General features: G+C 47.9%; 1 protein-coding gene across 1 annotated transcript in view; it reads left to right on the forward strand.

Moving 5' to 3' along the window:
• The first annotated feature begins 1,777 nt into the window (after window positions 1–1,777).
• The window catches only part of fbln2 (fibulin 2), a 50,298-nt gene continuing 26,114 nt past the window's right edge, over window positions 1,778–25,961 (forward strand). Inside the window, 11 exon segments of the mRNA XM_030092313.1 lie at window positions 1,778–1,887; window positions 4,760–5,223; window positions 5,226–5,540; window positions 5,543–5,560; window positions 5,563–6,589; window positions 8,112–8,122; window positions 21,862–21,970; window positions 22,554–22,628; window positions 22,630–22,681; window positions 23,393–23,432; window positions 23,435–23,578. Of these exon segments, the coding sequence (XP_029948173.1) occupies window positions 4,866–5,223; window positions 5,226–5,540; window positions 5,543–5,560; window positions 5,563–6,589; window positions 8,112–8,122; window positions 21,862–21,970; window positions 22,554–22,628; window positions 22,630–22,681; window positions 23,393–23,432; window positions 23,435–23,578 (2,149 nt within the window). The 5' untranslated portion in view covers window positions 1,778–1,887; window positions 4,760–4,865.

The following is a 25,961-nucleotide window of genomic DNA, read 5'->3' on the forward strand; positions in this document are numbered from 1 at the left end:
GCGTGTCAGCGTGCCAAGGTGCGCCGGCACACCAAAGCCCCCCTTGAACCTTTTCCCATCCGGGCCAGGCGCTTTGATCATGTTCATGTGGACCTGGTAGGACCCCTGCCACCGTCGAAAGGTTTCACTCATGTCCTCACTGTGGTGGACAGGACCGCCAGGTGGCCGAGGTGGTTCCCCTGTCCTCCACTACTTCTGCAGACGTGGTTGGCGCTTTCCTCTCGGCGTGGGTTGCCCATTTTGGTGTACCTTTGGCCGTTACTAATAGCTTTAAAATGAAACTTTGTGCTTGAATGGAATATTTTAAAGCCTTTGTAAAGAGAGACAGCGTTTCCATCACTCCCAGCTGCTAGCATTAGCACCAGCGCTAGCTAAAGCTAATGGACTGAAGGAACTGCTCTGTTACTATTCCATCAAACCGCTGTTTACTGAAAGAAAAACATCATTATTTGAATGAGTCTGTCCTCCAGACCAGCTCTCAGAAACATTATCCTCAGCCTGTATTAACATTCCTACATCAATAAAGATGTGTTTCCTTCGTTGGGTTTTCTTCTCAAGTGGTTTTTTTTGCTGCTTCTTGTATTATTTCATAAATAAGAGAGCCAGATCAATCTTTCTGCTGTCTGTTTGACTTCAGCAGCTTTGAATAAAGCACTTTCCCTCACAGAGGGAACTTCTGTTTTAAATCGTAGATTTAACTGATTCTACAGTAGCTAATAGAAAACTCCATATCATGTAGGACGAGAATGGAAACCAAGCCTGATCGGTCCCGGTCGTCTCCCTCTGCTCGGTCCTAAAACCCTGGAAAGGTTTCAGCAGGATAAATCCAAGAGAAGCCTGTCCATGAGTCTTGAACAGGATTTTAAAAGGTTCTTTTAGCCTTTCTGCAGCCACATTATGACTCCAACATGCTTCAGATGCTGAACCACATTCTTCTGGCATCTCATCCACCACCTCAGCCTCACCACAGCTTCACCTGAGTGTGTTTCAGGTCATCAGCTCCGGCTGTGGAAATGCTGAACTCTTATGAGCCGGACTGAAAAGTAAGACAAACCCCTGGAGTCTGGGCGATGCAGACCCTGACACTTCAGTCTAATGTCCTGTTGAACTCACTTTCACTAAATGAATATAGTTTAATTTTTCTTCCTGTTTATCATTTTAAGAGGTGTCCTCTGAATCTCCTCAGCATTAAATGCTGATAGTGTGTGGGCATAAATGGTAGTTAAAATTCACTTTAAGAACCTGTCATCAAGTATTTCCTGGGATGTGGACAAAGGTTTCATTTTTCGTCTTACATTTATTCAAATTTATTCATTTTCACTTGACCACAGTGAAAAAATAAGTTGAGATACATAAATACAGTGAAATAATGACAGTTGTGGTTAATCTTTTTTTTATAGATTTTCTGTGTATTTCATACTTGTCCGCTCTTGGTTTCACATCTTAGGTTCATTCAAAGCTTTTCAACTTAATGTCCTTTTGGTAAAACATATAAACTCATTTTGGGAAAACTGAGAGTGACAATATAAATTTAAATAAATGAATAAATGAATATTTTACAAACTTGGAAAATACTACTAATCATTTCAGTGCAGAGGTGCTGCTGTCGTCCAGAGTCAGAGGAAATCTTGCTGAGCCTCTGTTCCTAATCCTTCAGACCCCCCCCTCCTCGGGTGGGCTGGCCTCCGCCCGCTCAGCCTGCTCCTCATTATGAAGGGATCTCCCCCGGAGCAGGGGGAGCTTTCCGTCCCTCCTCCCCCTCCCTCGTTTCCCCGCCCGGCCCCGGCGGCCCGGCCCCGGTCCGGTCCCGGCAGTGCGTCTCCGGTCAGAGCGGCTGAGAGGAGCGGCTGTGCGCTGCGCTGCGCTCCGGGACGCTCCAGGCTCCAGGTAACCGATTTTCTGGCACTTTACTGAGCTGAGAGGAGTTTGTGGGGAGCTCAGGTGGAGGAAGGTGGAGGAAGCAGACTTCTCTGAAGTTGGGTTCTGGCGCAGATGGAGGAACAGTAACAGTGCAGTAACTTTCAGCACTGAATCAGTCAGACTGTCTCGGTTTGTTTAAACATAAGAAGTATATGCGTGCGTGCGTGCGTGCGTGCGTGCGTGTGTGTGTGCAGAGAGGTTTTTTTTTCTTTTGTACAGAAGCATTATTTTCTTCCATGTTGGAAGAACTGCATGAGGGACTGCTTAAATATCAGCTGTGTGTGTGTGTGTGTGTGTGTGTGTGTGTGTGTGTGTATATCAGGATGTCTCACCTGTGGAGCTCCTCCCTGGGGGGTTGGATCAGTTTCAGTAATGCCCCCGCTCTTCGCTCTGTGCTGCAGATCTCTTGGCTGGAATGCAGAAACACATCGGTGCCAGACTGTATGGGAGCGGTATGGGGCGCAGAGCGGGCCTCTCAGGCTTTACTGGGATCAGAAACAGTTGTTTTGTGTCGTGTTTCCAGCACGAGGAGCTTTCAGGCATTAGAACGGCAGACCTCGGTGCTCTGTACGTCCTGCTGTATGTGAAGGATTTCCTCCTCCTCTAACTGTTCTTTGATTCAGGACTCAAGAAGAGGACGGGGCGTAGATTTCTCTAATAGATTGATCATCATTTTTAGAGGGCATGTCGTGTGGCTCCAGGTGACTTGTCTTTGATGAGAAGTGGAGAAAACGTCTCTTTGGTCTTAAAGGCTGCAGATGTGAGTCAGACTGTCCAAGGAGGACTCACTGACTGCACACCACCTGCTGAGCCGTCAGCACTTTCAAAATTAATCAAAATAATAATTCAAGATAAATTAAATATCAAGAAATCCTGATTTTTCCATTAAAGTTTTTTTTCTTTGAATCAGTGCCTCTCCTCGTTGTACCAGCCATACTTTAAACTCCACAGCCCGTCTGAGATGGCGACTCCTCCCAGAGGATGCGGACATGAAGGTAGTAAAGCCCTCATGACTTCATCCTGCCGTCGGAGGGAAATTGCTCGTTCCGTCATTTGGCGCGAGGCCTGAGTCGGCCGTGAAAGTGCTGGAACATGACGAGTCGTAGACATAAATCCATTCATTAGCCCCCGACCCCCCCATCATCATCAACAGCTAATTACTCCAACATGTGTGTGTCGTCTGGTGGAGCGCTCCTCTCTCAGGAAAGCAGCCTCTAATTAAGGATCTGGGAGTCTGGACCGTCACCAGTGTGACGCTCTGGATGTTTGGCTTCATGAAGACTGATGGAAACACGTCACTCATGGTGGAGGTCAGAAACCTGCAGACTTTCCACCAAATATACCTGCCTGGAGCCACAAAGCATGTTTTACTGCCATAATCAAGGTGGTGCAGCTTGATGCAATATAGAACAAAGTTTGAGCTGTAGTTATTGTTGAATTAAAAAGCTAATTCAGAACTGAGGACTTTCATCGTCTTTCTTTCGGCTCTTGTAGCTGTTTTACTGGAGTTGTTCTCTTTTTGCAGTTTTAGCTCTTTTAGCCATTTCAGATTTTAGTTCAGTAAATTGTTTTATTACATTTTACTTGCTTTATTTTGCACACATTTAACTATTTCAGGGTTTTTTCATCAGTTTTCATTGAGCCATTTTAATGGTTTTAGCCATGTGATCTGCTGGACTTGTTTTGGGATTGTTTTGTTATTTGAAGCGTTTTAGCTGCTCAGTGCTTTACTCTGACATCGTGTTGCGTTTGTTTCAAAAGGGAGTTTCTTCTTTCCACAGTCTCCTCTGCTTGCTCATTTGGGTTTTTTTCTGTGAAAGTGTCTAGAAATGTCTCTGTTGTGTACCTGGCACTGTTTAAATAAAGCTGAATTGAACTGGATTGACCTGCAGTTTCAGTTTTTGTGCTTTAAACCTTGAAAAGCATCAATGAGATGAACTGCAGAAGAGATTCGTTCCCTGCTCCGGTCGTTCCTGCTGGTTGTGGTTGGTTCAGTGTTTCTCAGAGACGAGTCCTCTGCCCTGCGTGATTTACATGTTGTCCCCGTCCCTGCTGGCCGGCACACAGGAGCCAGACCGAGCCACGTTATCGGGCTTCTGCAGGGCTTGATGATGAGCCAGTCGGCAGGTTGACGGTCGAGCAGGGCGGGCGGTGAAACCAGTGGGCAGTGAAACGCCGGCGTTGGTCCTGACTGAGCTGGATCCCCTCACGATGAGCAGCGCTTCGCTCATTCCCTGCAGATTTATTGACTTTTGACTGCAGAATTCATGGAAAACCTGTGTCAAATTCAGCACTTGGCCATTTGTTGCGGATGTGATTCCAGGAACAGGACGGTCTCAGTTGCATGAGGGTGTGTGTTTGCTTACAGAGATACCTAGAAGGCTGGAGGAAAATATGTCTAGCATTGCTGCTGACGAATTAGATATGTCAAGAAGGAATAATGTGTCCTTTTTGGATCATTATTCTCCGATGCAGAGCAGGAATGGGAAGCAGATTGTGTCGCCCAGTCTGTGTTTTAATGTTCTGTTTTGTTTTTACACTCCTCCTGTATCGTGGGAAACATTTGTTAAAGCAGTCTTAAGTAATTCAGAGAAGGTACTTTCCTTCAAGCGCCATCAGTTTCTCAGCAAAATAAGCAACATGAAGCATTTTGTTCGCAGTCGGGCCTCAGGGTCAGTAACAACACCAGATAAGAATGTGGCCGAGCGCCAGGTTTCATTATGAAATCCTGCATATTGATTTGAATCACTGTTCTCTGATGAGGACTGGAATGCAGTAAGAATGTGACCAGAAGTTGATTCTGTTGAGGAATGACGTCTCTATGTGTTTCTTCTTGAAGGTGCCATCCTTGAGGATCAGCTGAAGACCTTGGATGCCCCCTGTTCTTTATCCATAGTCTGACTTCCACTGGCCGCCATGTCTCCAGCCCAGGGAGTGCTGTCAGGATGTACTTGCTCTTCCTCTGCCTGAGACTGTGTCTGAGCCAGCGGGACTGCACCGGCGTGGACTGTCCTCAGCTGGACAACTGCATCGAGGAGGCTCTGGAGAGCGGCGCCTGCTGCGCCTCGTGCCTGCAGAAGGGCTGCACATGTGAGGGCTACCAGTACTACGACTGCATCAACGCTGGGTTCAAGAATGGCAAAGTGCCCGAGGGGGACTCTTACTTTGTGGACTATGGCAGCACCGAGTGCTCCTGTCCGGTGGGAGGGGGGCGGATCAGCTGCCACTTCATCAGCTGTCCCGAGATGCCGCCGAACTGCATCGAGGTGTTGGAGCCGGCGGACGGCTGCATGCAGTGCCAACGGGTGGCTGTGTTCAGAACGGGCAGAAGTACGAGGCGGGACACTCTCTCCACATCGACCCCTGCCGAGTCTGCCACTGCCCCAACGAAGGGGGGCAGCTGATGTGCTACCCTGTGCCCAACTGTGATCCCCAGAAGGTTGATGCCCATGCTGGGTGCCCCAACTGAGGACAATCCACCAGCAGGCGAGATACTTACCCCTACGGGTTTGATCTGCACCCCCACACAGATCAGACCTCCACGGAGTATCGCCCTCTTGTCAATGGAAACCTTCCTCTCTTCAAATTGTCACCACTGGATAAGGAAGAGCCAGATGACTACGATATGATCCTACAGACTTCTAGAGAGTAGTCCTCAGTCCCTGGTCCTCCCCACTCTATCCTCCTCCTCACCCTCTGCCTCTCACCCTTTAAACAAGGTTGTGTCTTTGTACCGAGAGTCCGTCAAACCCAACAGGACCTCTGAACTCCAAAGTCCTCCCAGACCCGAAAAACTGGAGCTGAGAGAGCGATATGGAGTTCATGACCATGCGGCAGGCGGTGTGAAAGAGAAGGAAGATCCTCTGGGAGTGGAGCGGAGCACTGCTGGGCCACATGTGGATACCACCACACCTGAGCGAGGAGACCGTGCCTCAGCAGGGACCGACTACAAAAATCCATCACACGCAACAAAGACACTGGACAGTGTTGTCTTTCCATTAATCAAAGAAAGGGTGAGTGTGGAAACCCAGAAGACCAGCATGAAGATACCGAAAGACTGTTCCCCTTTGGAAGACACTGAGTCCAAAGCACACCGTCAAACCTCATCAGAGGTTCCAACACCCCAAGGGTCGGACGCTCTGGTCAATGAGGGCCGTCCACTGAAGAGTAGAGACAGACAAACTGATCAGGAAAAAGCATCAGCTGAGGTGCATATTCCACTGTATGTTCCAACCACAGAACCTGCAGTCCATCCCCAGACAAGTCCTGCTGGTCCAACAGAAAGTCTGAATGTTTATAAGACTGATGATGAGGAGGAGGAGGAGGAGGAGGAGGCAGAAGAAGAAATTGTGACTATTGAGACGGTCACCAAGGCTAAACCTGACAGGACGAAGCTGCCACACACTGAGAGAAGTCATGAAGACGAAACGAGCTCCCCTGAGTCCGGATTCCCCGAAACCCCGAGGATATCCGAGTACCAGACGACCCCGGCCATCCCGTTCCGCTCTACCACCGTCCAGACATCGGTCGGGGTCGAACCAGGGGAGAATCGGCCCAGCGAGACGCCTGGAAGGAGCCCAGATACCTTTCACAGTCAAGGAAAGGAGAAGAAGGTGGAGGAGGAATGGGAGCGCCGCCCGGCTGTATTCATCAAATACGACGAAGGTGAGTCAAACACAGCCGACGACACTGCAAACCAGACCTCATTAGAATATTGAAATTGGCTCTTCTACTAATCCTCTTAGATGATTTGATGTATATCGCTATACAAAGTCCACTGGCGGGTGGAGTTAGATGACAGCAGTCGATTCATCCCGGTGGAGGAGGAATTACTCTACATAACCCAGTAACTCATAGGAGCGTGTCCAAAGCTGATGAAGCGTCTGTCTCTTACTTTACTTATTCTTACTTCGAAGTCTGAATGGATTACGCCACCCTCAATAAATACGGACAATATATATTGTTTTTTTCCAAACGTAATGAATATGAATTTCAGCAAATTCGAGGTAAAATGAGTGAAGCTGGGTGAAGTGAGTCCCGGTTGTAGCAGTTCTGGCTGTTGGGTTATCATGCTGCCCTGACAGTGGCTCCAGGTGTACCTGAGTGTGTCATTAAGTCGTTGACAGAGTCCCATTCACACTTCAGACATGAAAACATGCTGTAGAAAGCAGCCATCAGCTGAAGGTTATCAGATTCTCTGCGTTTTATCTCATCTCCAGCGGAGTGCAGCTTCAGTGAACCCATGGTTAAAGTCCAGGTGTCCATTTGTCTGCTCGGCTTTTCTCTGCTTCACCTTGCTGCAGTTTGCTTTATCAAGATGGAACCTTTCTCACCTCAATTATCTGTAAAAACTAGGAGCTACTTGCTGATACCGAGTACGAGTACACACAGCAGCTATCGGACTCCATATCGGTATCGGTGTATCCTCGGCAAAACTTTCCGGGCGGTTCATTTGAGATTTTTCATTTTCATTTCAGTGTTTCCAAGAAGGAGCTTTGGTAATATGTAAGTGAAAATGAGAGAAAGTTGAACAGTATGGCAGTCTGCCTTCCAGAGATTCATACTAAGATTCATACCATCTTTTATTGAGCCATTCCCCTAGAAAATGGTGGATTTGCAATTTATATCAGCATATTTCCACATTCAGATACTGTAGACGATTAAGGACTTTTTAGGGGAAATGTTTTTTTAAGTAGGAGTCTATAAATCCAGGGGAGGCGAGCCTCGTTTGGATGGATGTCCGGTTCATTTTAGTGCAGACAAATCTGAGTACAAAGGTGGAATAATAATGATTTTAACACCCCTGTGAGATAAAAGAAGTAAAAGTACATTATGAAATCATCATTTAATGAAGCATTCTTCACGGTTAATGATACAAGTTTCCCATTTGTGGATCTGCCTTCATGAGAAATGAGAGGATTTGGATTTTCAGTGAGAAGAGTCTGCTCTTGTTTGATGAGCGGCGTGGTTTCTGTTGTATCTCTGCTCTCTGTGAGCTCAGTACAGCAGTAAAACTCTATTTTACTGTACTGTGTGGAGTCCAACAGGTACATAAGGTCTATCAAGAAGCTTTCATGGGACGAATCAGTGATCAGTGGTCGTCAGAGGGAACACCAGCCTCTGGTTGAACACCTGGAGAACGACCACGGCTGTTTGGTTCTGAAGTCTCACATATTCTGTAATAACATGAGTGGAGTGTCCTGCAGTGCTCACATGAAGGCAGTCAAGCATTTAGCGTCCCGTTTTGCGTCCTGACGGCGAGCTGCTGTGAACCACGCCGCCTTTCTCCCCGCCCCCCCCCCCCCCGAGCTCTGAGGGCTGTTTTTCATCGCGTCGGTCCCCAGGTACGATGACAGGAGCGTAAATAGTGAGCCGGGGTTGTGTCTGGACCCGGGGTCCAGGGCTGGTCCCATGGTGACCGTCCAGCTGTCAGCAGCAGCATCCCCACCTTCAGCCCCCCCCCATAAATCCCCTGGCCTCTGCTCCGCCGCTGCCTCGGTTCCAGGCGTGATTCTGGGATGTGAAATGTTTGGTCGAGAGATTTACAAAGCGCCGCTGAGCTGTGCTGAGATGAGAAACCGATGATTTTCTTCATCAGAAACAGATTCTGAGTGTTTCACTGTTTCAACCATAAATATCTGGCCTAAGCAGTTTAGCAGTCGGGTGTGTTCCCAGTGATCTGAACACAGAGGAGGTTTTAGAAAGGTGTGTGCAGCAGGTCCAGCCGGGTCTGGACACACTGAGCCTGCTGTGTGTGCATGCAGCCAAACAGCTGGCTCGACATAGTGTTCTAATATCAGCCTGTTCATATTGAAAACATACTCTTAAAATAGCAAGAAAGAATTTACAGCCATAAATGGAGTGAATCCTGCAGAGTCTGTCTCGTAAACAGTTGTTTTTGAAAGCATCGGGTATGAAAGTGTTAGTTTTATCAAGAAATACCGTCAAGTTTATGTGTTATTAAAGTATTAGCTCCAGTTCTGACCTCTGAGGTGTGTGTTCAGGTGACCTCTGAGGTGTGTGTTCAGGTGACCTCTGAGGTGTGTGTTCAGGTGACCTCTGAGGTGTGTGTTCAGGTGACCTCTGAGGTGTGTGTTCAGGTGACCTCTGAGGGTGTGTTCAGGTGACCTCTGTGTCCGCTCTCTGATACCTCCAGGGATGTGTGGTGTTTAGCAGCTGATCATTTGCCCTTTGACCTCTCCTCTGGAGGATAATCTGCGGGGGGTTATCTCGGGGAGCGGCAGGGACTCTCTCCCTCCTGATAAAGTGCTTCAGACCGGCCGTGGATGACAGACAGGCGGCTGCTTTCAGTCCTCCAGCGGAGACAGAGGGACGCTTCGCCCCAGACGGCTGATAATGAGGCGTTATCGCTGCTGATGGCGCCCCGTCTCAGGAGAGCACGCCTTCCAGAACGCCACATCATTATTACCTTATTCTACAGAAGCAGAAACTATACTGTTGTGTTGCGGTTCAGGCTGCAGTGCTGGTTATTTGTGGCTGTGCAACAGCAACAATGAAGACATTTCTGGTGGCTGCCGCCTTGGACCTGCAGTAATTTGATGAAGTGCGCGCCCCTGAAGAGCTGAGCTGAGCTGGAGCAATTGATAGCTGTGATTATCTGGAAGTTATAAGACTACAAATTACTTACATTTTCAGTTGTTCTTCAATCCATAGTGTTTCAGTCATGTAATAAAAAGCCACAGTCTTTCTCACAGTGTTGTGTGTTTAGTTGTTTAACCTCCAAATCAAGACGGAGACAAATGAGGGTAAGTGTGAAGTTTAGTTTTACTCATTTCCTCTAAATTACCTCCAGATTTACGGACTGCCGGGAGGGAATTGTCCCCCCCCCCGTCCCCCCCGTCCCCCCCGTCCCCTGATCACAGCGTCTGGCTGTCGGAATCAAACCACAGCATTTCTTGTCGGGGAGCCGCTTCACACTCCGGCTGTCCGGACTGTCGAGGGCGCCATGGCGATAGATCAGAGCTGTCTGAGGAGTGTGTGTGGCTCTGACCTCCATCTGTTCCGGCTCCACTTTGTTTTGTGAGTCATGGAGACATGGCAGGTGGGGGGGACAAAAACAAAAACTCAACCTGTTTGATAAAATGCTCCAGAACACCTGCTAATGTCGCTTCTCACTGCGGCGCCCGCAGTAATGCTGATCAGTCAGAGCCGTTTCAGTACAGCGGCTGAAACATCTGCAGCAGCTGTGAAGCCGCCATGTCCGTCCGTCTGCAGCCACGAGGCGTTCAGAGTCTCCTCCTATCCTCTAATCTTGAACCGAGGAAGTAATTCAGCGTATCTGGAGAAGATCTGCAGCTGCACAGGGAGAACATGCAGACTCCACACGACACACTGCGTCACTGATCTAACCCCCCCAGTCTCAAACGACATAAGGAAACAGTTTTATCTCATTCCTCTCAGCACAAAAGGAACAGTCATCTGGATTTTCCACAAATATCCCGATCTTTTGGTCTCAGTGGATCAGTAAATAAAAGTCCTCGGTTTGAATCCTGCCTGTAAACCTGTTACCGCAACAACCGACTGGAGCTTTTCAGCCTGAGGATCAAAGTCAGTGATGCTCTTCAACGCGTCTGCTGTGGGAAGATAATGATGAAAAAACAATCAATCAATCTGTTCTCTGAACTCCAAGACTGGAAACACAAACAGCAAACATTCACCTCAGTTTAATGGTTCTGTCTGACTGGAGACGTTTTAACGAACACCTGCTGAGTGAGAGCGTCCTCGGCCTTTTCCAGGTGAGGTAACCGCTGGAGTCACGGCGCTTCAGTGAAGGCGTGCGCCGTAGAGCTGTAAAATATTAGTTCTTAAGGTCTATAAAAAGAAGACGCAGGGCTGTTTCCTCTCAGCAGGGAGCCTGTTAGTTCCTGGACTCTGTGGTCCAGATTCAGGCTCAGGAAGAGTCCCGCTCCTGGACGTCCACACTCAGAAAGGTTTTCACACCAGTGTCTGCCAGGTCTCAGAGCTGTGGAGGTATTCCTCATGTAAATGCCACTCGGAGCTCGCCGTCTGCCTGAACACTGCAGCGCTGCTTCATGGGATTTGAGCAGACTCTGGAGGCGGTGCGGTTCTGAAACATGGCTTTGATCTGAGGTTTGGGGGAAGAGCAGCCAGGCAGGTCTGCGCTCCGAGCTTCAGAAAGGAACTTCTTGTGTGTGCGGAGCGCCGGTAGAAATGTTTACGTTGTTTAAATGTTTAGCGGGAGCAGGAAGTGATCCAGGCCGCGGCGTTTTCAAGTCATCTGACGTTTGTCTTGGACATTAAAGCCTTTAAACCACAGCGATAACCAGGATCGGCTGCAGCATGCTCACCCTCACCCACATTTAGATGACAGAGGTTCCCTTTCCTGAACTCTGGCCCCAGAGCCTGAACGACCTTCACTGAGGCTGAAGCTTTCACCGTCGCAGCTTATGGGATGTTGCTGCCGGCTCATATGAAGCAGCGGCCAGTGTTCTGACAGCTTCAGTCTCACAGAAGCAGTTTGAGTCTCTGCTTCATTCAGCTCCTGCTGCTCAAATCTAATATTACGACTGTTTAACCAAACTGAACGTATTAAATAACTCTGTTGTCATCTCTTTCAGTTGTACAAATTACCATTTTTCATTGCAGGTGCAAACAAACAGACCCAGAGGAGTCATTAGAGCCACGGGCAGCGCTGTCCTTGACTTCGTGTTGTGTAATCTAAAGCAAGGCTAGTTTCCTCACCCACTCGCTTCCTGATGCTGATTACAGCCTTTGTTTTCTGCTTATTTATACAGACGAGCTCAGAACAGAACTGAAACGCAGCAGAGGTTGAGGGGGAAACAGCCACAGTTTTCACCCAGAACCATACTCCTCCTCCGTTTCCTGACAGGAGCTTGGTCTTCTTGGACCGAGCCCTCGGTGCACAGAGGTCATCAGTTTTATGTTTCCCAGTACTTTGGAATAATTGGGTCATTTGCATGAAAAGCAGTAGCAGCTCTGGCAGGAGGGATGAAGAGCAGACAGTGAAGACCTGAACCAGGTCCAGCCGCCTTCAGCCGGGATGTTTTCACTGACCTGCAGGATTTATTCAGACCGACGCTTCATGTTCCTCAGTCTTTCCATCATTCTATATGTCTTATATAAACGGGCAGTTTTAGTGGTAAACTACATAATTTTGGTTGTTGTTGTGGTAAATAAATGACCTTTACTGTCAGAGACGGTGTGAGAAGTGAGAAGACTACAGCGAGGATAAGCATGAAAAACAGTGAAGCTTGAAGAATGTGTTAAAAGTAAATCTTCTAGAGTCTGAACATTCCTGCATCCTGCTCTGCGTCTGTTTAACAAATATCCTGTTCCTGAGTGACGGGTTGCTGGACTGAAGCCGCGAGGTGAGTCAGTCTGGGAGGTTTACCTTTCTAATGCCGGTTGGAGGGGTTGAGGTGGTTTAAGAAGCAAACATGCTCATCACATTCCAGAGGACTTGGCCGGCTTTTGAGAATGCTCCTGTTTCTGCACCGCCTCTGGCCTGCCGCTGTCCTGCTGCCGGTTCCTTCTCTTGAAAGATGAAGAACTCTTGTTGAATCACTCTGAGATGTTGTGGGGAGGATGAGGCTCTTAGTAAACCTTCAGAGGTCTGGGTGTCCTGGCCACGGACAGTGATCACGTGACGCTTGGTGCACATCTGGACCATCGAGGTCAGACTGCTGACAGTTAGCCTCTGGATGCTAACGCTGCTTACTTCCTGGTTACTGTTCGCCTGCTTCCAGCTGGGCAGCTGATGTAAAACAGATCAGAGAAACAATCGGCTGGATTTGCCGACACCTTATAAATCAAAAATCACCAATATCTGATATCCATCGATCCGATCAGGTTCAGTACATGGAGGTTTGGGAAATGCTGTTTCAACAGCGTCATTTTAACGACAGATGCCCTCTTCTTCCTCTTCTTCCTCTCACTGGCTGGAGCGAGAAACGTTAGTCAGTCACTGTGTTGCAGAGCAGAGTGCATTATGGGTCTATTTCTCTGTCTTTGCTTCAAGGATCTCTGCGTGGCTACATTAGAAACCTCATGGCGAATGACCTGAGGTGGAGAAGTGGTAAGTTAACCATGTTAACCCTGACCCCTCCTCCTCCTCCTCAGCCATTCGCCACTAGTCCAGTTAATCCCTGGTTAAGGTCTAATTAAAGGCTCGGTTTTGAAACAGAGCTGGTTACTTTCATTGCTGCTGCTTGCTGGATCTGATGTTTTAGGAGAGAGCGCCCCGACAGGCCAAAGAAACCCGTTCTGAGCGCAGTCGATAAGCTCTATTATCCTCTGGCCTCGCTTGGAGATCTTGTCCCTTCTTGACACTCCTTCCAACAAATTATTCCTCCACAGCGATTCCACCGACAGTCTGATCATCCGATAGTGAAAATGAAAAGCCGACTATAACTGGAAAATGTCAGCGTGTCTCTGCAGAGTTCCGTGGGGAGAAAAGGCGTTTGGTGTAAAACTGTCTCTCCATCGCGCTGATAAGTTTCAGGAATCGTCTGACTTGAAAGGAAGTGAAACACAGCGGCGAACAGGGGAAAACAAACAGCCGTCAGATCCTTCCAGATGGTGCTGTAATCATCTCTCATTATCCAAAATGATTTCTGCTGCATTTCGTTTGGCACTTCTGGCTCAACCCCTCTCTAGCAGGGCTCTTCCCTCAGTCTCGGCTTCGCCGCTTTCACATATCTGCATGGAGGTAATGGTTCTCAGGTGCGGCATTATGCGCTCTCCCAGGTTGGATGATAATCTGCTTGTCGAAAGGTTGCAGGCACTTAGCAGATCTCCGAGATGGCTTCACAAACAGCAACCCTCCATTTAGCCAGACTCTCGTTTTGTCAGTCGTCCCAAAAAACATCTCCGTGTGTTTCTGAGGTTTGCCTCTGATTACAGGTAAATGTTTGTTCCAAACCGTCAATTAGAGGACTCCAGCCTTTCTCCAGGACGGGACGTAAACAGAACGTGACGGTGAGGCAGGAGCGTCGCTCTGCATCCACCCGTCCGCTCAGCGGCGGCCCTCCATCAGCCCCCGAGAGCCGACTGTCCTGCTGGCTGGGACATGGGGCGTGGAACCTGCAACCTCGAGAGAGAAATCTGTCTGCAAGGCCGCGTTTCTACAGGAGCAGCCATGATTTGGGCAGCATGTCGACGGCCTGTGCAGAGTTTGCATGTTTTCCCTGTGTGAGATTTGTTCAGGGATTCAATCTAAAAACCAGCTAATAAGATAACCTAACTGGTGAGGGCCTGTTTTAGCCCTGACAGGATCAGCAGCGTCTCAGTGCAAATGGACAACATTTGCAAAAAGAAGAAGAGTTTTTTCATCTATTTTTGCTTAAATTTGCTTCAACTTTTCAGTTAAAGAAGTTAAAAGATGGTCCCATTCAAAGAGTGACCTGCTTCCATGTTTCTGTGATACAGGCGGCCTGTTTCTCCTTTGAAGAGTCTTGTTTAAGAGCCTTTTGTCTCATCAACCCTTGAATGCCACAGGACGGCTTTTCTCTGAGTGCGGATCAGAACTCTGCCCCGCGTGATCAATGAGACGCTTCAGTTACTGCGTTGGACCGAGGTCAGACCTGCCGGTGAACTCTGTTCAGGACCAGCTTCTCTACACCTTAATGTGTTTTAGAGCCCGAGGTTGTTTGACCACAACAATCCAAACAATACAGCGGCGGGCGGCGCAGACTGCACTGAGAGCGTAGAGCCATCACTGTCCCAATATTTAAATAGCAGCCCTGAAAATGAAGGAGCTTCTCCATTTATCTGCCTGGGTCGTCCTCGATTCAGATGAATGTGAAATACACAAGGATGTGTGATCTCGTTATCTTTCCCTTCGCTGTGGAGAGGGTTGTGCTCTTCTCTTCACACAGGGTTTTCTTTACCATGATATTATTCCCAGCTATGAAGAGCATGTCTTCCAGGATGTCTGCTTTACCAGCAGCCGGCGTAGATACGCTGAATAATGGATGGCATTGATTCCCATCTCCGGCTACATTTCTTGCATATAACTCTACTTGATGGCTTACTTTTACAAATCTTAAGTGGATCTGCGGAAGCTGGCGGCTCTCGGCGTGCTATCTGGCTCTCTTTGTTCTCAGACGTTATCCGAGCCCTTTGGCTGGCGGGGTCTCGACAGCAGGAAGCAAACGCTCTAAATAAGAGTGAATAATGAAGTGGGCGGGTCCCTGGTCTGGCTCTTATCTGCGAGTGTGGAGAGACGGCCGGTTCTGCCTTTGTTTTCGGGCCGGGAGCAGTGATTTCAGCCGGGAAAGTGGGGCTTCCAGATGCTAATGGGGCTTTCATGCCTGTTTCGTGGGACTTAAAGCCTGAGACAAAGTCAACAAACACTCCGATCCGCCGCCTCAGCGCTGAAAAGAAATGTTTGTTTCTTCTTGAGCAGGAGTGGTAATCACAGCAGCGGAAAACTGGCGTTTTGTAGAAATGATCAAGGCGACAAGACGCCTTCCAGTTCAGTTCTGGTCAGATCGATCAACTCAACATGCTGCAACACTTCCTGGACCGGTCGTCATGGGGCCGGTGTGGACGGCGTGCTCTGTTTGGGCTTTGTGATTTACCATGAGGCCTCGGGGCAAACGTGCAACATTTTGGTCCAGCTGGGAAGCTCGTCTAAAATAAGTCATTTTTATAGCTTCAGAAAGAACCATGATGGTGCAGTTTGTAAAAGGCAGCTAGGTATGAGATCTACTAATAAACACAGAATGGAGGCAGTTTATCGTCTGACCTCCTCAGGAGACTGAGGAGGAAGAAAAAGACTTTCAACCAAGAAATCGGCTCTCATTGTAATAATTCAGTAATGCCACACAACAAATGCAGCAAAACCAGGCAGTTTTTCAGAAGCTAAACAAGTATTTTGGATGTGTAAACAGAACCGAAGTGAACGTTTCCCAAATAAAATACCCGACGTGTTTGTCCTAACCCTCACCTGAAGTGAAGTTTGTGTGTTTTGGATGTTCGAGGACTCTGCTGCTGCATTAAACACAATATAATACATGAATGTTCACCGAACTACAAAGGAAATGGTCACAGTTTCACAAGAAGCATTGTTTTTTTTTTTAAAACTGCAGTTCTTAAGCATAATGCTGAGTATCAGTGATGCTGCCATGAAAACTCACCAGCTGAAATCAGGAAGTATAGCTCTTCGTCATCATTGTGGTTGTGTTAAAACCTTCTTTGGGTTTGGGAAACTAGCCTACTGTCCTCAGAAAATCTGCAGCCGAAAGCAGATCCACCGCTGAACATCGTTCTTGGATCTGAGGAGTTATGGAATTCCTGAGCGGCCGTTTACACCACAAACACAGTTTTTCATGTAGAAACACCTGTCCCTCTAGATAAATGAAGATGTGGCTCTCAGGCCGAGAAAAGGAGTGTTTAGCTGTTTTCACCTCAAGGGCAATAAAGAGGAGGAAGAATTCTGAACTGTAGGTCAGAGCCTTATTTCATCCTTCACCACTGAGCCGTGACAGAGGACGACCTGGAAGCATCAATCTTCAGTTTGTAGAATCGCTGTCTGTAGGATTATTCTTTTGAAGGCCTTTTCACTTTCTGTTGATTTATTCCTGCCTGGCTGCTGGACTCGGCCATATAGGGTTTAAAGATGGGTCAGACACACGAATGTCCTGAAAGAGGCAGAGATATGAAGATCTCTGCTCGAAAATCAAAGCTTTGACGCTCAGAAAAGGAAGGAACTCCTCCACAGCTCCAAACCACTGGGAGAAAATCTCATGGACACAGTCCGAAACGCTGCTTGACCTGATCAGGAAATCTCGTCTTGCCTTCATCAGCTCTTATTTTATTCTTTGCGTTCTTCAGCTCCTCTATCATCCATGTCATGCGCCTGCCTGTTGTCCTAAAGTTCTGTTCGTATGGACACGTCTGGACGGATCAATCCAGACTTCACCTTCACAAAACTAAATCCTCAAGTCTGTGAAATCACCTCATCAAGTCCTGTGCTGTCCTTAGATTCAGTGAACGAGTTGACCAGAACTCTGCCCCCTGTTGGCCGATTCAGCTGCTCTCTCCTGCTGGTGAGCGCTCTCAGGTCAGAGGTCGTGCAGTTTGCATGTTCTCAGTTGGCTTTTCTGGAGTGTGTTCCTCCGGTTTGCTCCTCACTGCGGTTGTTTTGCAGTAGAAGGATTTATCTTTGGCTCATCAGCTCTGTGAAGGATTGGTTTCCACTGCTGTCAGCTGACGCCGCCTTAAATCCGAACCCCAACTTGATGAAGGTGGAGAGGACGGGTGGATGGCAGCGTGAAACTAGAAAGAAAAGAACTTGGACTGTGTGTTCGATATATTTTTGCAAGTCTAGATTTGGATAATGAGCCAACTATACACTGATTTGAAAATTACATTTTTGCAGTTAATCCAATAAGCAGGAGTTGCTGATACCGATACTGACGATACATCTTGCATCCCTAGAGCCAACCTGATCAATGCGGCTGGAAAGTTCAGTGGAAAGCTGAAACTGAACGGATCGCTGAGAATTGAAGACTTCGACCTCCTCATGCCGGTTTCTTACGGTCGAGGTTCTCGTTCTCGGGGTCATACAGGACAGCTTCTCGTTTCACAGCCTCCTCTTGCTTTATTTCATTTGCTTTATTTGCACAGGAAGTGTGTTGATGAATGGCGGTCGTGTGTTTCCCAGCCTGCCACTGTGTCAGAGTGCCAGACACGACGGCAGTTAGCATCCTTGCATTGTTCTAAGTCATTACCCCGCTCGTATTATTGTTATTATGATTGCAGAGTGAATGCGGGACTCCTCGAGAGCCTGGGCAGCCCATTCACAGCGCCTGCACAAACAAACACCTGGAGGGGGCGAGCGCTCTGAGGAACGGCGCCATCAATCTCGCTTTATGGCTGTGAAGGCTCACGAGGTCGGAGGAAACTTTGGGAAACAGTAGAGACAGTGTTGTTTGTCTCCATTCAGCCTTTATGTTTTACTCCTCACATTGGTCCATCCGTCAGTCTGAATGAGAGTCCTCAAAGCCTTCCCACAAGCGACCGGCGAAGGCTCGGCTTCGTCCTGAACCGGTCAGTCCTTCACATTTCATCCCTTACATTCCAGTAAAACTCCTCCGGAACCTAGAACTGCAAACCGGAATCAAACAATTATGTTTCTTAATGAATATAATCTTATAGCAGACCTACCAGACGGAATGGAAGTGCGAGAGAGGAGCAGCTTTTTAGGCTGTCTTTCGTTTACATTGTGTAGAAAACATTGAACACGCCTCTTAAAACACAAGCTAACCTCTGATAGCCTAGCCTAGCCTAGCATAACAAACAATTTCAACATGGCTGCTTTTAGTACCTTCCCATCCTGTCCATGCTTTTCCTAAACTAACAGTAAATCTCTGACTGATATCATTCGTGAATAGATCTTCATGCAGAACAAGGAGCCGTTTTTCCTCTCGCTCTCAGCCACACCTGACTGAGGATTCACCTCAATGTGTAGCTATGTGTTCAAAACAGCTGCTCTGCTCTGCGCGTGCGTGTGGTGTGTGTGTGTGCGTGTGCGTGTGTGTGTGTGTGTGTGTGTGTGTGTGTGTGTGTGTGTCCAAACCTCTTCTGCTTATCAACAGCTGATTGGTTTGTGCTATAAATATAATAAATAGGATGAAACCCTTGGAGAATTTATCCAGTTTAAAATTTTAAAAGTAGAACCAATGATCGTCTTCATCAGCTTAAAATCTTGAAGTTATTGAAATATTGATTAAACACAACGTTTCTCTTTTATTGTTTTTCTAACTTGAACGGTCAAGTTTGAATGAACATATTTAAGTGAGCTGAGTGACTGTAGCTGCCTGCATGCTGCCTGAGTTGCGTCCTGTAACATCCATCACACTGACGAGCTTCAGCGTTACTTTAATACCTGCTTCTAATGAGCTGGCCTCGCTGCAGGACGACTCCGTTCTCTGTGGGTTTAAACTTCCTGTCATCACGCGGGCTTTTGATGGATGGATCATGTAAGACACGTGAATCCATGAAGCTTTGATCCGCGTCCGATCCATCGGTTTGACGTGAGGCTCGCCGTTCATCAGCGTACGAATTAAGAAGTAATTAAGACATTATTGGAAGTGGCTGCTGCGTCTCTCGGCTGCTATCGCTCACATCTGGAGGGGACGCTCCGTCACCCGGCGGTGGTCCCTCCTAATTGGCTGATGTTGGCGGACAGGCGTGCATCGGCGTGATGAATCGCTGGCTGGGAATGTGGTCACCTCATTATCCGCCGGAGCAGCTGGAAGACGCCGCCGAGACGCTGCAGACGGTCACCACGAGGCGGCGGCGGCGGCCGGACGCCGGGGCTCCGCCGTGTTGACGTGGCCAGACGGAGGAATGACGGAGGAGCGGAGTGTGGTGTGGCGCCGTGCAGAGGGCGGATGTCCGCTACGCCCCTCCTCACCTACACAGGAGAGCTGGATAAAGCTGACGTTTCACTGTTTTTCAACTACCGCAGCGATCGACTTCCCCCACTGAGGGTCAGCGTGGGGAAATGAACATGGAGCCTCCGTCCAGCTCCGACCTCGCTCTGAAAAACAACCAGGAGAGCAGACGAGAAGTGAGAAGTGTGTGAAATAGAACAGAGTGACGTCTCTTAGTGAGTATTTCAATGTGTAAATCCCCACAATAAAGTCCACCGTTGAACTCTTCTTTTTTAGATTTTGTGGATTAAAAAAAGAAAAAAATAATTCAAACATTTAAATGGTGAGCAAAAAAAATCGTATTAGTATTTAAGACATCTTAATAAACATTTTTGATAAATAAAATAATCCAGTTTCTAAACTAATACAGTAATGAATTCACCCAAACATATTGAGACTATATCAATGAACGCTCAGAAGCTGTTATTTCACATTTCTATCAGCATCTGGACATTTAGAAGGGGCGGGGCTTGGTGATGTGGGAGGTGTGGTGCTCTAACGGAGGGGGTTAAACAGGAAGTGACTGACTGCCGGACTTTATTTTGAAAGGACAGCTTTAATCCTGTTTACTGATCTTCTGATCGTTACAGTTTTTTACAATTGCTTAAACACGATATTGAAAACAGGGCTCGGAATCAAAACACTACACACAGTTAGCACAACCACACACACAGTATGGAAACACTTCTCATCCTGTGCAAAATGAAACACTATTGTAAAACCTATACAGTATACACATTTACAAAAACCATACTATGTTACCATATGAAACACACATTTCATCAGGCTGAGTTCTGTTTGAACCAGTTACACACTGCAGTGTTTAACTTAAAACACTGTTGGCAGTTCTCCCTCTGGACCTCTCAGTGAATAGATTACTGTAAGTGAAATACAGAGAAAGTGCAAATATACAACATAGTAAATTCAAACACATCACAAGATCCATGCTGCAGACTTTTGAAATTATGATTTCATTTTATAACCATATTTAGTCAACATAGACAATCACAAGAAAGCACATCCCAACACTGTAAACCCACAAAATAGACAAATAAAAAGACTATACTTCCAGTACAGGTTAAAAATATGTAAAGAAATGAAGAAAACATAAAGAAATCTGAGTAAAGTAAATGAAAAACTAAACATCTCTTACAGCACTTTCTCCGCCGCCATTTTCTTCTCCAGAAGAACGGCGGTTGCACAGGGCGGTTGCAGGGCTCTCTTAGGGTGGGGGGGGGGGCTTTCCTGAGAGCTGGTGGTCGATCGAGATAAGCGTGTCTGGCAGTACGGGAGTTTCCATATCCCATAGTGAGACATCGAAACGAATGCTATGAATGAAACTTTAGGTTACTTAACGTAGCCCCGGATCTCAGAGTAGCATGAGTGAGGTGTCTCACCAGACAGCCCCCGTTTGCTGGGCGAAGCCAGATGAGGTGAAATCAACTTAAAGGAAAGTCGTCAGCAGAACAAACTTGAATTATAACAGCACAACTCAAAATGCTCCACAAACTGAAGTGCACTTAAAATAACGGAGTTATTTCTAAAACAATTCACTTGTGAGTTGCAAGGCATTCATCACAATGAGTACCTTCAACTCTTCTTGATTATTGAGTTATGTGAAGTTATTTCTTTTGTTAAGACGTGCTGTTAGGTTTTACAGTGCATATGTGTCTTCTGTTTTTATTGTTTGATTAAGAATTGAGTCAATAATCTTTAGTTTCCTTTGAGTCAATAATTTTTATTAACCTTTATTTCTTCTTTCTCTGTTTTAAAGTTGACCATTGTTATCTGGATGTTGTTCTGACTTTATCATGTTTTTTTTTCAAGTTAAGACATCCATTTTGGTGGTTTATTACATAATGCACCAAATTATTGCTTTTTCTTCAAAAACATTTTTAACACCCACATTTTGTAAAACCGGTGCAGTATGTAACAACCTGTTACAAAATGCGGCGCTATTACATAATGATGTGAACATTTCTTACATTATTGGACCATGCGGCGCTACAGGGTCGACTGTGGGGACATCAAGGCTGAAAACCAGTTGCACTCTGGGTGAGGCCAAAGATTCAGCACCACGATTCCGTTGAAGAAGCTCCGCCTTTCAGCAGAGCCACACGTTGGACAAACCTCCACCTTAAACCCAGAAGCAGCCTGGACTTTAAAGCGTGACTCACTCAGTCATCAGGTGTCCAAACGTCAGTGAATGAAGTGATGAGTTTTCCTCCCTGCCGCTCCGTCGGCGCTCTGCCTTCTCGATAATCCGTCCCTCTTCTCGCTCCAGCTCTGCCAGAGCGCTTCATTCAGAGCTTATCTCCAGCCGACTTCTCCTCAGAGCTTCAGGAAGAGAGAGTCTGCAGCCGTGAAGCCAGGCGGCGGTATCCTGCCCGCCGCTCGCCGGCCGCCGTGTTGTTTCTGTCTCCTATACGCTGAACGCCGCGGCTCGGCTTGGTGGGACTGATGTTTTGTGTCTTCCTGCCGCAGGTCCGCGGTCCAGGGGAGGACCCGGTGTCGGGCTGCTGCGCTGCCGGCCAGGCCTGGGCCCGGCGCCACCGCCGCTGCGACCGCATGGCTCCGCTGGACGCCGACAGGAAGTCTGTCTGCAGGTGAGCTTCGCTCCGTGAGGAAACTGAAGCATCATTACTGGCTTTATGCAGAGCAGCGTCAGTAAATCCCAGAATAATGAGGACTTGGGACAGGGGCGGTGGTAAAGTACAGTTTGTGCTCTGAAGAGGCTCTGGAAGTGATTAAATGAGTTTATTTAAGTGAATAAAGAGAGATCAAACCTTCCTGGACAATACAACAACACAGAGGCTCCAGACTGAGCGGGAAACCCCGGCGAGTCCAGTTCCACGTTGGATTCAACTCTGAAGGCTTTAAAATCCAAATTATTTTCACAAAACAACATCTGAAGTTCTGAATCTGTGAAAGACAGAGCACAACTTCAGCCACCTGTCAGACATTCAGCAGAAAGAAAACACTGCGCTTTAATGACCGGTTGACTCAACTGTTTAGTTTGAAGTGTGTGAATCACGGTTTGAGTCTGGAGTGGCTGCAGCGAGCAAACACAGGGAGGAAGCGTCTCTTCACGGCAGCGGTTTGGAGCTGGGGCGTGTTTGTTTCTTCAGCCTCTCGGCTGGAGTCGGGCGGCCCGGGCCGCGGACTGACCGCTGTGTCGGTGTGTTTCAGCGTTGCTCAGAGGCAGTGCTGCCTGGCCTCCGTCCGGGAGGCGCAGTGTGAGGCCGGCGTGGATTCAGCCAGGAGAGGACGCCTGCGACGTGGCCGAGGAGATGTCCTGCGAAGACGGCTCGCAGCAGGTAGACGCCAGGAAGCCCCGGCAGGGAAGTCGGCTTCCCACTCACACTGAACCCTTAGCTAGAGGCCTTTTGTGGCTCATCCACCAATGGGAAGCCAACTTCAAGCTGGCATGTCACCTGGATATTATTTTACGAATTCCAAAGCAGAATATTGAAAGCTTTATTTGACCTTGGAGTGGTTGAGCTCACCCAGCCCAGCCGCTCCAGGGCCGGCTCTCAGACAGACACCGCACTGTTTATGTGACTCATTGTTTCAAATGACTCCGGACAAGCGAAGCTGTAATCATGTGTAAATCCTTCACCACAATCACACAGCGCGGGCCGAAGCAGCCAGTGTGTTAAACATCCCGTCTTGTTCAGGAGACGCCGGAGAGGGAGAGGGAGGTCACGCAGCCTGTGTGTTTGTTGGCAGGCGGGAGGCCGAATCAGCCAGAGTCTCCCGTTACTATTTGCATCCTTCAAGCAGAGAACACTTCCACATGGAAACGGGGCTCCCCTCCGAGAGGAAGCTCAGTGGTTTGGCCCGGGAGCCGAGTGTTCTGGCCGAGCCAGAGGATCCTTCCAGGTCCTGGGCTCTCGCTGGCGTTCAGAGGAAGCTTTCAGAAACAGAGCGCAGCGGCGTCTGGTTTCTCAACACGTGGTTCGGCTGGAGGACGGAGTGCTGATCGGAGGCTGACGGAGCGCCGGCTGCCTGTTCTTGGTTTGTCGCAGGTGTGCTGCAGCTGCTGCGCTCTGGGCCTGCGGCTGCGGGCCGAGGGCGGGGCTGCCACGCCCACCAGCACCTGGGATACCCCTGCGGACACGTCTTCCTCACCTGCTGCGAGGAAGACCGGCGCCCGGGCCAGTTCCCCCTGAGGAGGAGGCAGCGGCCTCAGCCCACCGCCCGGCCCGAACAAGGTACCCTGAATCAGCAGGTGGAGGGTTCAACGCTGAAAACACCACTGGCACTTTTTGTTGTTTTGTTTTTTTCTTCATAGTTTCTTAGAATTTATTATAGTAAATTAATCACAGCTGTTTTTAACCTTTTTTAAAGCAGTTTTTATCCAGTTTTGGTCATTATTTGCTGCAGTTTGATTTAACAATATGAGCTGTTCCGACATTTGAATCTTTTTGGCCAGCGTAGCTGTATTGCACTTCTTTACCAGTTTTTACTGAAAGAGAGTTTGGGATATTCTCCTTTTATTGTGGGTTTAGCTATTCCACCTATTTTTAACCAGATTAGCTCCTATTTTACTCTCTTTAGCCCTTTTAACCCAGGAGATAGAGTCTGTAAAAAGTGCAGTTATAACGAGAATAAGATTGAAATCTTAATTTGCATGTAGTTTGTTAAAGCTTGAAGGAGTCGTTGCAGAGCAGATACAGACGTCCGACTCCAGATCTGTGGTTTTAGACCAAACCACGTCTTGTAAACAGCACAGAACCAAGAAACTTTGATTTTCCAGCTCATTGCTGTTGAAGACAAACATTTGATTTGAACACTCCTGACGTGATTTAAAGCTCCTGCTTGTGGTTTGGACCCCGAACCCTCAGAACCCGCCATGCGAGCCGCCGGTGTGCCGCTCCCCCCAAGCCACATGCTAACAACATGTGGCAGCTCACATTTTATGAGGACTAATATGAGGTATCTGTACGTATTAGCACACATTTCCATCATAGACTTGAGAGTTGGTCTTGAGCGGCCCCAGGTCCTGACAGTCCTCCTCATGAACTTCCCCAGGGGTCACTGGTTGTTTGAGGAGCCTAATTTACGACCCTGCTTTCTGGAGCGAAGGTTCGGGGAGGTTGTTTACTCCCCTGAAGGTCCCCGTGGACGGGGAGAGCCACTCGGCCAACGCTTCCTCATCGCGCTGCTGTTTTCATAACCTGCACACAGCAGGACTTAGTGGATTTAGTGAGCTTGAGTCTCCAAGCAGAAATCCTACTCTGGTAGTTTTAGGACGGCTCCTTCACTCGCCATCGATTGGCAGCGTGTTTCCCCTCCGAGTTCTCGTAAAATCTATTCCTGAGAGGAAAAGCCATCACCTGGCTGGCGGAGTAGAACGGTGGCCGATGCACAGAGCTGAGTCTGCTCTGCTGGACGTGAGGGCGAGCAGTGTGGGACTGTGAGAGTGGAACGGTGACATTTCCTGTTACTAATCCAAGATTGTGATTTGATCCAGTTGGCTTCTGGATGAAGTCGGTGTGCTGTTGATGTGTAGAGGATTTCTCTCTCAGGTTTTTCTTCCAATATAATATCTTCTGTTCTGTCTGAGTTCAGAGGCAGGACATGTCTGTATAATCCATTGTAAGATTGACTGGAACAAAACACTGCACATTCTGAATGAGCTTAGAAACCAAACTCCTCTTTTTTCATTATCAGAATGTTCTTGTCTTATTTAATTCGATAATAGACTAAAACAGTGAGGATTTTTCTTTCCCTTCTTGTTGGATCTACAGTTCTAGAGTTGACCCAGGAGCTGCACTGGCCTGATCCGGGTCTGGTAGTTTGAGCTCTTCCATTCTGGCTCCTTGGTGAAACGGCAGCGTTCATCCTGGACCAGATGTCTGAGTACCAGAGGACAGACTCTGCAGGCGCAGAGTTGGAACGCAGACTGGTTAGACAACGTTCCTGCTGGGTTTCATTAGTGTGACATCAGTGCGATCCACCGTCGGCGCAGAACCCACAACCTGTCAGAGGCTTCAGCACCGGTTCAGTTAGGCTACGTTCACACTGCAGGGCTTAATGCTCAATTCGGATTTTTTTGTGAAATCCGATTTTTTTGCGAGTTCGTTCACATTTACAATAAAATGCGACTTATATGTGATCTCCCGTCTGAACGGAATACCACCCAAAAGTGTCCCGCATGCGCAGAAGAGGACAGAACGACGTCACGCAGCAGCGCGCTTCAGTGTTTGCGGAACCCAGAAACAACATACAGAATCTGCAGCTTTTCAAGCGTCGATGATTTATTTAAGAACAGATCAAACACGTATTCTCACAATTGAATAGTGAGCAATCATTTCAGTGCTGCGCTTCTAATCAGCCGCGCCGAGCTCCTTCTGTGTGTGTGTGTGAGAGAGAGAGAGACAGGGGGAGAGAGAGAGAGAGAGAGAGAGAGAGCGAGAGAGAGGGAGAGAGATTGGGAGAGAGGGAGAGCGCGCGTATGGATATTATTATTATTTTTCCTCCCCGTTGTCCTGGCGCTGCAGAATTTAGCGAATGAGAAGGAAGAGAGCCAAGTTTTTGGCCATGGCGTTTTGTGGGCAGTGGCAGCAACAGAGAAACGCAGCCAGGAGTGGT

Source organism: Salarias fasciatus, chromosome 5 (genome assembly GCF_902148845.1).
Source record: "Salarias fasciatus chromosome 5, fSalaFa1.1, whole genome shotgun sequence".
Taxonomy (NCBI): Eukaryota; Metazoa; Chordata; class Actinopteri; order Blenniiformes; family Blenniidae; genus Salarias; species Salarias fasciatus.